At 48.7% G+C, this 12,676-nt stretch overlaps 1 protein-coding gene across 2 annotated transcripts in view; it reads right to left on the minus strand.

Annotated features, from left to right (window-relative positions):
• Positions 1-8,768: 8,768 nt before the first annotated feature.
• TYRO3 (TYRO3 protein tyrosine kinase) overlaps positions 8,769-12,676 on the minus strand; it is a 41,413-nt gene continuing 37,505 nt past the window's right edge. For both annotated transcript variants that reach the window (XM_032113530.1, XM_032113529.1), the window contains one exon: positions 8,769-11,217. In XM_032113530.1, the coding sequence (XP_031969421.1) occupies positions 10,842-11,217 (376 nt within the window). In that variant the 3' untranslated portion in view covers positions 8,769-10,841. The remainder of the gene's footprint in view (positions 11,218-12,676) is intronic.

The following is a 12,676-nucleotide window of genomic DNA, read 5'->3' on the forward strand; positions in this document are numbered from 1 at the left end:
TAATAAAGTAATGCCTTGACTCTCTAACATTAAAAATGTTGTTGGAGAGTTTTTTGTTTTTCCCGCAGTTTCACTGACACCCCTTGCAGCCTTCCTTCTTACGTCTTCCTGTCTCTGGACACTTGCAGGAGCCCGTGCTTCTGAGGCTGGGCTTCTGCTCTCTTTTACAGAAGACTGCAAGGTGGTGGCCAAGTCCTCTTCTTTAGAGGGATCGTCCCAGCTTCCCTCCGCGACGGCCAGGGACAGTTGCGACTTCTGAATTCCCAAGCTGTTGCCTTCCCCAGCCCAAAGACGGCAGGGTGAAACAGGGCTGCACTTCAGCTCCTCACCCTCAGTCATTCTACAGGGAGGAGGGAGACCTGCGGCAGTACCCACAGGAAGGGAGCTGCTGGCGCCGGCGCGTCTCTCTGCAGTTCACCCCTGGCACGGTGTTTATTGAACCCAGAAACTCCCTGGGAACGAATCAGAGACGAAACACTGGGATTTAGCTTTCTTGCTGTAGGCGAGCTCCTAACGGGCACAAGCTACCTTTGGAATGCGGCCAAAGATCATCGCTCGCCGAGGGGAGCAGCCCCGACCATCCCGGCGGAGCTCTCCCAGCCTCGCTTTCCCAACTGCTTTGTTTGCCGCAGTTTTGGCTTTTCTGCTGCCACAAGCCTAGCTGACCCGTCTTTTTTCCTTCCTTTTCCCGTTCTGAAGGGACCGCAGCCTAACAAACCCTTTCCTGCCCGAATGGTTCAAACCCACCGTCCCCAGGCCTTGGGCTGCCCCTTCCTCAGGGTGACGGGCGACACCGGGACGCGAGGGGTTAATGCTTCCCCCACCCAAGCCCCGAGGACGGAGGCTGCCGCGCAGCTCCCGGGGTCAGATCGCTGTCGCAGCGCCATCGCCCCGAGCCCCGCTAATAAACGGGGGCGGGGGCCGGGGCACAAACCTGCCCTGAGGTGCTGCGGGGGCGCGGCGCCGCGGGGAGGGGCGGCGGCTGCACGGCCCCAGGGGCCCCGGGCGGGCGCGGCACCTCCCTGCCCGCGGCCCAGGGCTCCTCCTCCGTGGCCGTACACACGCCGCGGAACCCAAACGCCGGTCGCTCGTCATCCACGTGAGCACGGAGCTGTCCTGGAGCCCCGGCAGGAAGCTCCAGCTGCAAACCCCTTGCACACGTCTGCCGGCAGCAGTGCGAAAGCAGCTGCGGCGCGGAGGCACCCGATGCCAGCGCTCCTGGCTGACTTTCCCGACAGCATCCAAGCCTCTTCCTGGCTCCTAGAATTATTTCCTTTTAAACTGAAAGTGGTGTTTTCTCAGATATGTGAAGCCAGTAGTTCTCACGCTGCAACATCCTCATTTAAAGCAGTTTTGAGAGCCTCAAACGATATTACAGATCTAACAGACAGACTCTACCTGTGCCCTGCAGCCTCTCCCGATGAAAGGAGACATGAAGCAGGCACAGCTCGTCCCTCCTGCAAGGGGCAGAGCTCTGCCCCTGCAGCCCAGACTGCCACTGGCACAGTGGGGCCAAGGCCTTGGACCTTCCCCAAAGCAGGAGGCCTACCCGGTGGGTAACACGGAGGAAGAAAAAGGGAGAGAGTGGAGTAGGGGAAAGGGAAGAGGCAGGCACCAGGCACTGGGGTACTGCTCAGAGGGCGAGCAGCGGGGGCACAGGTTTTCTGGGTGGGTTGGAAACCATTCATAGACCATTGCGGACCATCTAGAGGTTCCCACGCATTTGCAAAATTTTTGCCCTCCCCAAGGGTGTTTCAGTGGTCAACAGCAGGTGAGAGGAGACAAAGCCATTGGCTGGCCCACTTGAGCATGAGGGCACCCTCTTCCCTCCCATCTCCTGGCCCCAGCAGCACTGCCCTGGCAGGACTAAGCAGCAGGATGGGCAGTTTTGCCATCCAAAGCAACTCGCTGCCCTAGGCACTTGTCTGCTGCCCACGTCCTACCTCTGAGACTGATGCAAAGCAAAAATAAAGCTCCTGAGGCAGGCATGCAATGCAGAGACCAGCTCAGACACCTGGCAGCAGAGCACCAGATCTCACGGTCTGGCCTGAGGCAAGGAAACTTACTTGAAAAAGCTACAGCTGCATCAGTGTGCAGTGCAGTCAGAGCATGTTCACAGACCAGAGCAGCTGGCATTAGCAACCTGCTGCTTGTGCTTTACCCATTTGGGCAAGGGTGGTTTCCTCAGTCCAGCTCTTCACCAGGCCTGGGAACTGGCAGCCCTCGGGCAGCCTGTGAGCAGTAGATGCATTCTCACAGATACCTCCCAGTGTGGCTTCAGCCAAAACTCCCCCATGCAGTCAGGAGGGACTGTCAGGACATTCACTATGAGTGCAGCATCCTTGTCTAAAGCAAGGATATGCTAAGGTGTGTGCTTCAAGGCAGTATTTTCATGTTATATATTTCACTGTCATGCATTCAGAGAAACTACTAAAATGGCACAGACAAGGCAATCATCAAATATGCAAAGCAGTTTCTTCATAGATGCTGCTGATAACAACATAACCACATCACAAAACTGCACAAGCAGCCTAAGGAGCAAACAAGCAACGAACTCTGTGTGGTCTGAGAGCTGGCACTTGAAGGTGTCTCTGCATCTCTCCCAAGCCTGCTTCATAGGGCAGCTCACCAACTCTACATCCAGAAATTTCATCAGGTTTTGCATGCTGAATGTCAATATGAGAAAAAAATTACTAGTTTGGGTCCAAATTCTCATTTCAGATGCTTCCTGTAATTTTGCAGGGGTCAATAAGGTATAACTGAGCAGAAGTAAAGTCTGGCCAAGAAAATCTCCCAACTCTTAAGACTGCATGGAGCCAGAGAATCAAATTTTCTCTCACTCTGCAATCTGCCACTCCTTCTTGACAGCTGAATTACAAGAAAAAAACATTCATAAACATAAGCAGAATTACTCTTCACTGTTCACCGGCAAAGCCACTAAGCAGAGTAAAGCACTGAGGCTGTCTCAAGAAGTGTGCCTGCTGCCAAGGACCCTCAGAACAGTTCAGTGGCATGGTGGCAAAGATCCTGAATTGATCAGCAAGGGGAAGGATCCAGCTGATCATGCACAGCATCTTTGTGGGTCTAAGTGCTAGCAGGGATCAGGGGCTGCTGGTGGTACTGGGGCTGCCCCAAGTCAGCCAGGATGGTTGTTCTCAATCTGAGTTGGGGCAGGGACTGGAAGGACAGTGTGGTCATAGGGAGATACTGAAATTGCATTTGTGGGATGCAAAATAGGATTTCATGGCTGAGCTGGCAGCAGGGAGAGCTGCAGGGGAAAAAAAACCTGCAGGGAAAGGTTTCCCCTACAGACCTGTAGATTATTAAATGACTGTCTTCAGCTTTCTGAAGGGCCTATGTTCAACTGCCTTTATGGGCATATTTCTGAGGATCATAAACAATCAATGTGAGGGATTTTAAAAATCAGGCAAAGTCATATGAATCTCAAGAGCAGCTCCAATTCCCTCTGTGGGAGAGGAGACTGATGTTTCTGAGACACAAATGTCATGCTACAGAGTCAAAAATGTCCCCAGCTTGCACATTATCCCCAGCTCCTGTTCCCAGCATCCTCCCTACAAGCAAAAGCTCAAGTGAGAAGTAACTGCGGTAACAGAAGCCATTGTCGGTGGGATCACCTGCACTGAGGGAAAGGCGTGTTGTGCCCTTTAACCACACCTGGTGAAAACAAGGCAGTGCCTTGCTTCCATCTGTGCTAGCAGGTCCAGGAAAAGAGAGTTGTGGGAGAGACAGAGATATACCTCATCCTACTACTGTATGGCAAAACCACAGAAAGCCTTGTCTTCTTTAAGATTTAATCCCCATTTGCACTAATGTTGAGCTAAGAACAGCTTTTTCTTTGTTTGCCATATTCAGTGTCAGTGACGCCCTGTAAGATGTTTATGGAAAAAATAAATCCATTAATTGTTTCTCATGAAATTTTAGAGCCTTCCTGGAACAAAGGAAAGCACATATTTTCTACATTCACAGATTTCTGATAAACAGGCAAGCTGTAAAGCACGATGTTGAATTCTTGCCAGCCTTGTGACGGCATCATCCCCTGGACTTCCGTGAGCTGCTGCGCAGTGCCCCTGCTGTGGGATCAGCATCAGGGCTCAGCAGTGCTAAATAATGCTTCAGCAGCCGAACAGGCTCAAGGAAGAAAACCAACGTCATCCCAGCAGATCATCTTCACCCAGGAGAGGTCAGGGCATGGTATATAAGCAGACTGGTTGTATTTCCAGGTTACAGACTACATCCTTCCCTCAGTTGTGTTATTTTCATGCCAGAAATCAAGCTCTGATGATCTCGGTGCCTGTCTCACTGATTTATACCACTATCAGCAGTGGGTGGTTCAGACCGGCAGTGCAGGAGGCCTCTGGGATGAGGTCTGCTCCACTGAGACAACACTGGTCAAGTGTGTGAGCATAAATCCCCCCAAAACATCCCTGTGGGCCAACTGCGTCTTTAGTTCCAGCACTGCAGCTCCCTACCCTACAGCTCGACAGAGCTCAGCATACTGGCAATATTTCCTGGAGTATATTAAGAGAGGAAACAGAGAAGTACTGAGCCATGCTAATTTCTGCTATAAATGAATGGGTTCAGCCCCTCTCATTTGGCTCATTGCCTGATGATGCCTGCAGAAAAACTCACTGGCTGGTAGGGCAGCAGCCCTGAGCAATTTCAGTGGTGACCCAGGGAGACTTCATCAATAGGTGGAAAATATGGGAAAGATTTCACATAGTGAGCCTGATCATTGCCTCAGGTACAGCCCAGCATATCAGCTTCAATGGAAGTGCATTGGTGTAATTGGGAGTGTTGGCAGAAAAGCTGGAGTGAATCAGACAAGGGGGAGGGAGTGTGAGAAGTCACCGGCTGTTTGCTCTGCCAGAGATTTCCACCCCCACAGCAGTGCTGGTAGAAACATGTGCCTGTGCTTCATCCTTTTCTGTGCATCATCAGCTACATCTTCGCTACCCTCAGCAGCGCCACCCTGGCTGATGGGGTCCCAATTACAGCAGAGAGGGAGCAAACAAATACTGGGGAGAGGGTCTTAAACTGTCCCGGCTGTCTGATGAGATGCCAAGCCTTGAACTTCAGATTTGACACAGGTTTGTTTTTTTACTTAGCAGGGGTTCTGGCAACAGCGAAGTGTCTGCTTCTTTCTGGAATGCAGTTTGGGTCCCCTGCATAAGCCCCAAATGTGCATCTTCCTTTGCCCTTACACCCTGCAGCTCAGGTTTAAGGTTCATGGTCAACAAAAGGCTGTTAAAGCTCAGTCCCTCCTCATATGCCCTGCCACATGCCTGCACAGTATTTCTGCTCCTCTTTCTCTTTGTGTATCTTTGTGTAAGAAGTGGGATTCTGTAGACAAATAATACCAGGAAATGTATTAATTAGCCCTGAACCTTGCCTGATGTTGGGGAGGCATGCTGCTTTACATCATCTAGCAGTGTGAACCTTGGGGGGTTTTAGCTTCTTTAAACGTAATTTAATAAGAAGGAACAGTGAGAGGCAGCAGCAAGTGACCAAAGGGCTCTCTGCTCTGGCTAGCACCGTGTCACACAAGCTAAAGTCGCTGTCGCAGAGGCATTCATTGGCAGAACAGAAGTAGAGAGGCAGCAGCAGTCTCCCACTCAGGTAATGACAGGGTAGCAGCCAGGATCATTGTCTTATATATTAACTAAGAAAGCAGAGACCTTCTGAATTTGCTGCACTGCCATGTTGCAGTGTACAATCTGCTTCTCTCCAATGACCCGCTGCTTCTTTCAGCTCCCCCTTTCTGTCACATTTACTGGCACTGTATGTTTATCATTGCAGCATGTGCTGCAATCTCCTGTACTCCAGCTGGATCATCTGTGCATGCAAGCCCTCTTTCTTTGTCACGAATTTCTGCTTCCTTACGCCACAGGCTGGCAAGAGCCAGCTCCTATAAAGACTCTTCTGGAAACTAGTCCAGTTCCATAAAATCTACACTGAACTGAGCAAAGCTTAAATCAACAAGTGCCATCTATTTCCTGGGGTCACACATTTCTTTCAGTTCTATTTTGAGCCAATGAAAAGAATCTGGAGGAAACAAAAGCTGTTTAGATACCTTCTGTGCTGCTGAAATACCTGTTTCCTAATTTCAGTCCTACTGTCAAATATAACCAAAAGATGTTCTGTTTCACGTAACTGCAGTTGGGAGTGACTTGGCTTGGTGTGCCTCAAGCTGGAGGATCCATGGAGTAATTAGGAAGTGAGGAGTCAATCATCTTTGTTGTTGCTAGACCTCAGTGCAGTGACTGAGGTCTGATTCATACTGACGCTGAGTTCCTTTCGTATGACAGAAAATGCAATCAAAACCCATGTCCATCAGTCTTTTCTGTTCTTGGACTAAGTAATTGATTTCTAGCTCTGTTTCCCATGGTAACAAGGCTCTCTGATCACCAGCTGCATGTGTTGGCCCTAATAGCTTTTGAATCCACTGCTTTATTTCAGCCAAATGTGATGGCAAGATTGAGGTCTGAAGGATAATTAAGTTCCTACAAGTTTTCTGAGAAAAGTCTGCATGTGGCAGACCTTATTACTTCCACATCAGTACCTTCACTGCAGATGGAAATTCAATGAGTATTGGGCACCAGAGACTCCACCAAGGGAAAAGGTCATGTAAGAACCTTACGTAGGGGCAAGCTTCACCCAGGGCTTGCAATCACCCATTGGATCCAAATCCACAGGAATACAGTGTTTGTAGAAAAACTTGCTGTTTTAAGGGAGCACAGCAGGTGTGAAATAACAAATCAGTTCCACACAGAAATCCCTGGTAAAAAATAAGAGGATTTACATAAGTTGGTGATTGTTGAGCATCAGAGGAGGATAAATACTACCAGCAATGTACAGAATGTAAATCAGGAAAATATCTACGTGCAAATATTGTTCCTTTCACTGATCAATGAGACTCAGATTTTTACTCAAAATTAATTGCATTTCACTTCAAGGGAGTGTTTTTTACAGAGTTAAGACTTCAACACTTCCCTCCAAACACAGGTCAAGAAGGAAGGTGGCTGCTCGCAGGGTAGTTGTGCAGTAGCTCCAAGGTATATCCATGCACTCACTGCAAGCACCTGCTGAGCTGTCAGCCCTGAACACAAGATTCCCCACACTGATGAGGTACTGGATCAGGCTGGAGCATCCCCATATCTGCAGGCTGACCTCCCAGCACAGCCCACAGTCTGAGGCTCATCAGTCAGCCCTGGCACTGGAGGTGACAGGGGCATGTCTCCTCATGCACTAACTACCCCTACACAACACAGGCAGTGCTGTGAGCTTCTGCTGTGCTCTTGCTAGGTTCTGTGGGGTCATGCTGCCTCACAACTTAGCTGGTAACTGCCCCGAGTGGCTTGAGTCTCTGTTAAAAAGAAGGAGACCCTGCCTCATCCTCCAGGAGATGTGGATGAAGGAGTGTGGTCAGGCTTACCCGTATGGGACAGAAGTTGCTTCAGCATAAACATGCACATGTCGGCCATCCCACTGCCCCAGCAGACTGGGCAAGGGCTGCTGCTTGGGAAGATGGGAGGGACTGCACTGTTGTACTGGGATGGTGGAAAAAATGGGTGGTTGTGGGAGAAACATTTTGTTTATTTAGGAAACGGTGTGCTAGGCTGGTGCCTCAATCAGAGCTGTTAGGCTGGAGCTTCCCTGGGGTCAGGATCACAGTGATGTCTCCAAACAGACGCAGGGCCAGGCCAGCTCTGTACATCCTCTTTGTGATTTAAGAGCAGAACACTGCAGGGCACCTGGGGTGGACCAGAGCACCTCATCCTTTACCAAAACACACAGCCAGCCCCCACCTCCAACACCTGCTCGGTCCCATCTGAGGCAATGCCCTCGCTGTTCTGGTATGTCATATATAAAATTTCACATTCTGCTTTCCAACTCCCTCTTGACAGCTCATCCCATCTGTCCCCATTTTAAAATCTCCTTCCCTCACTCTTTTTTCACTAGTTCTTCTGGTGTTGCCTCTCCCACCCACAACACAGCCTCATTTGTACCTGGTCTGTCCAGGCTTGTATGCAAAAGGATTAAATCATCATTTGAACCAGATCTAAGGGACATCACTGGGCACTGGAACCCTAAAATATTAACTAAATCATCTGCTTCATGCTTCAGAAGTCGTTTTTCCTGCATTGCAGATGGGGGGTGAGCGCTTGTGCAGTTTCCCATCACTCTTCCTCTCTGTGTGAGCTGCAGGCAGAGGGCGTGCAGCATGCTGCTTGCTTGTGAAGAATAAAAGCATGAGGTACACCTTTTCTTCTCTGCAAGCTGGAAACCCAGGGGCTCTTTTATGTTGTGCTTGGAACATTTGAGTCAGGAGCTGAATTTTACCCACTGCCCCCAAACCTCTCTTCCACTGAGAGTACTGGCAGCAGTTGGATGGGTGCACACGACAATTTTCAGGGAGGAACTGATGCAAAGGTCTTGCATTCCCGGGTAGGAAGCAGCACATCCCAGTAAGGGCTTTTCCGCAGGTTCCTACAAAGCGGTGGCCACAGAGTCTGTCTCTTTCTGGAACCTATGGCCCGTACCCATCAGATTTTGGTCTTCACAATCTCAAGGCTGGAGCAATGCAGAGTAACTGTCCCTTGGGCAGGCCAAACATGTTCTCTGCCTCCAAGAAGTAGCCCAACCATGCTCAGTGAAGGTAGAAAGATGATTTTCAGCTGGGGCTGACTATGACCCCACACAGATAGTGAGCATCATCACATGTTCTGCCACCGATAAGAGGCTGGGACTCAAACACAGTACAGGTTTTATTATTAAAAAATGCATAAAAACTAAAGACATGCTTCCCAGAGTTAGAGTCTATATGTACATCTGCACTTCCTAGGCAGCTGCAGGGAGCATAGCCTTCTGCCCTCACGGCAAAAGTGCACTGCACAGGTTTTTGTCACCCTTTGTTAGGTGTTATCTTCTCTCCTGCATTTACAGCATTCCAGCTAAGTGAAGAGAAAACCCTGCACCGCCTGGGGTGTAAGATGGCAGAATTTTTATCTGTGACTGAGAAACCATACTGCATTTCTGGAGACACCTGTAGGACATCTCTGTTCAGTAGGAAACTTTACAGAAAGGACCCATGCCCAAGTCCCAGGCTGAAATTCCCCTTCCCTAGGAAGAGTTCTCACTAAGGGCTGAAACGTGACCTGAATTTTATAGTTAGACCCCAACCTTACAATAAGCAAATACTGGGTATAAAAGGGTGGAGTGTTCTCATACCAAGTCTGCAATCTCATTTGACTTTTTGGTCCCACCTTTGCCAACTCAGCAAATGCTGACATTTGTGGTATTAGTTTGAGGAAGTGCAATGTGGAATCCTAAGTAATACTGCCAAGTTTTCAGCGCAGTGAAAATAAAAGAAATTAAGATCTAGCAAATATTTACGATAAGTAGAGTAAGATGTAACTGCACTTCCTTGCTGGGAACCACTGCACAAAACAAATGCTGATTTATAGTAAAATATTAAATTATTAAAAACCACACAAGCACTTGCAGTTACAGTGAGTCAGACATGCTGATTGGAAAACAAAACAAAACCCAAAGAGCAAACCCATTAATTTTGCCCCATCTGGAAGGCTGCAGTGATACTACTCCATGTTTTATGCGACTTTTACAGCATGCCAGAAAACCTCCTCAATAGGAAGGCCAGTGGTTCTCAAGCTTTTTCATCATGAAGCGTCTCTCTTCAGAAAGAGATCTCCCACTTGATCCCTTCTCCCAACACGCACATCTTCCTGAAACTGATTTCGCATGTCACTATAGCAGCTACAGTTCCTGGTTATTTGAAGAAGTCATAGGACTAATAAAGAGAACGATTTAAAGGATCCAGTTTTGAAGCAAATGCTGAATCCCACTCCTGCTGAAACTGAGCAAGTCTGTCATTCTGTATCTCAGTCTTCTTCCTCTCCTGGAGGGCAGTACTTAGCATTAATTAGCACTGTTTCCCCATACTGCTGTTAAGTCCTCTCTACACTGCTTCCTTTCCATCCCTTTGAAGTTGGATTCTGCCTGCACACAAGCCAGCTGCTCTCCCTCCCTTTGCATTTTAATGTCAGCTGCAAGTCTAGTCAGGCCTGAACTGGCATTAAACAGAAGAAAAAGAAAGACATAAAAAAGGTACATGGGGAGAAGAGGAATGCTGGATTTTCATTTTTTTTCTGATTTCCTTGCTCACCAAAATGTCTGAGACTCTTAAAAGAGCCCTGGACTGAGGAAGTGGCAACTGGCACTGCATGGAATGAGCCAGATGTTCAAATTCAGTGCTGGGTAGGAGCAGATCCGCTGATCAGTTTGAGAACCACTGAGGTAGGCAACAAGTCTAGGCAGTACTGCTGAGTGAACACGAGGGGAATTTTGCCCTCTTGTCCTGAATGACAGTATAAATACCCACTACTGTTTTCAGAGGTACCAGTCCCAAAGTCACGCAGCCAGGACTGAAGACAACATCTACACAAGAGCAAGCACTGACTGAACAGAAGGTATATTGAGCTCTGCTCCAGCATTCAGTGAGAAGGAGCAGAGCACAGACTCTGACTGCTGCCTTAGCTCTGAACTCCTTTCACCAGGATGTGGTCACCCTGTAATCCTACTGCCTCCCTCCCCCAAATCCAAGGGGTTGTTTGGGTTGCAGTTCTTCCAAGCTATTTGCCACTGCAGCCCACACAGGTGGTGAAAGCTACAAAAGCTGCCCAAGAGCCCTGGCCAGTGCTGTTCAAAGCCATTCCAGATCTGGCATCAGAGCTCCAGGAGACACAGCACCATGCTGCACACATCCAGTCCCAGGGAAACAGAGTGTCACTGTTATGTACAGGCTAGCAACTTTTCTCTCCTTCTGTCTCTAGCTCATACAGAAGGCTTTTGTCCTCCCCTTCTTGTCCATCTGGATGCCTTTCACTGTCAGCATCATCTCCAAGGCACAAGGGGCTCATAATGTAGCGATAGTCACTTGTGACAGCAGCAGCTGCCCCAGCAATAGTCTCTTCAGCATCCGTATTTCCAAAGGAGGTGTGCAGGGCAGGGTCACTTGCAGATGCCTCTTTGTCCTTCCCAATGTTGACATAGAGAGGATCTTGACTGGAAGAGAGTGTGGACATCCTCCCACGAATCATTTCCAGCTGGGACCGGAGCACTCCAAAGCTGGGGCGTAGCTTGGGCTCAGGATGCCAACATCTACACATGAGATCATAGCTGCAACATAGAGGGAGACGAGAGCACTGAGAAGCGGAGCAGCCATGCCCTGCACCTCTGAACAGGAGCTCTGGGCAGTGAAGCTTAAAAAAACACTGATGCTTCCCCCAAAACCTATCAGCTTTGGCCTTGCACAAGTGGCACAGCATGGATGGCCATTATGGATCTAATTTCTTGTTTCTTTCCATTTTCAAGGGCATTCTCCCTTTGGTCAAAATAGTTATTTAGACAGTATCAAAAACCCCAAAAGCCCTGTCAAAGTATACTGAATTTCGTGGTAAGGCCCTTGTTCTGCTGTCTCTAGGGAGCTAGAATAGGACCGCGAGTGTGACATCACCTAGTAATAGCTTTTGAATTTATTCACAAAATAGCACACTCACAATCTCTGCCACAGCTGAAGCCATCCCTCCAAATTCTAGTTTGTCATATATATATCAAGAGCAGATAAATCACAGGAAGAAAACAAAGATCAAGCTGTGGGAGGTGCATGTTATTTCCAGAGTATTCTTTCTTTTGTGCCATGTTAACTCAGCACTCCCAGAGTAACAGAAGTGTGCTGCTGTTGCTGCCTGACAGGATGTCAACAGGACTGGAAAAAGGCACACTGGGTTTGTTTAGAGGGCTATTAAAGAATGGACAACGCTGGAAGAGGGATGCTGAAATGGCCTTTCAACTACAGAGGTACCACCCCTGCGCAGAAGACATGTTCAGGGCCATTACCAGGCCCAGGTCCCATCCTGCAGCCTTTCTCCTATGGTCAAACGCCAGCTACCTCAGCTCTGGCTGCCCCAGGGCCAGCATGAGGAGACAATCACTGGCTCTGCTGGCCCGTGCTTGGCCAAAGGAAGGGGAGCTCTTGTGCCCTGCGGCCACGTTCACAGCTCAGTGTCTGTGCTGGCTGCCCTCCTGCCGGCCAGGCCTCCGGCCGGAGCACTGCGCTGGAGCACGGCCAGAGCCATTGTCCTGCTCCTCTTTGTGCATCACCCACAAGACTGGCAGCTGCATTCCTATGGTGTTATTGTTGCCAGTTTTTCAGGGAACAGGAACAAAGCACAGTGCTGGCACTGAAAAACACTGCATACAAATGAACCTCAGTTAAACTTGTAAATGGAAAAAAATCTGATATGGCCTTTACTGGGAAATAAAGCATTTCATGATGGGTTTTATTTTACTTCTTATATTCCTTGCTTGTGATCAGATTCACAAGACTGTTGATCTCACACTACTTTTACAGAAAGCTTCTATGATTCAGTTGCCTTAATCCTGGTTTACATCCCTTACAAACAGTAGAAATAATTCTAAATGCTGCAGATAAAAGAGAAACTTCCAATTCTGTGGCACCAAATTAAATACTTTTTTTCACCCTTGCTGTCATTCATTTGAAGGAAAAGTAGAAAACTACTGACTGTACTGAATCAGCCCAAAAGTACATTTGCCCCAGCACCCTATGACTGACAGA

Source organism: Corvus moneduloides, chromosome 6 (assembly GCF_009650955.1).
Source record: "Corvus moneduloides isolate bCorMon1 chromosome 6, bCorMon1.pri, whole genome shotgun sequence".
NCBI lineage: Eukaryota > Metazoa > Chordata > Aves > Passeriformes > Corvidae > Corvus > Corvus moneduloides.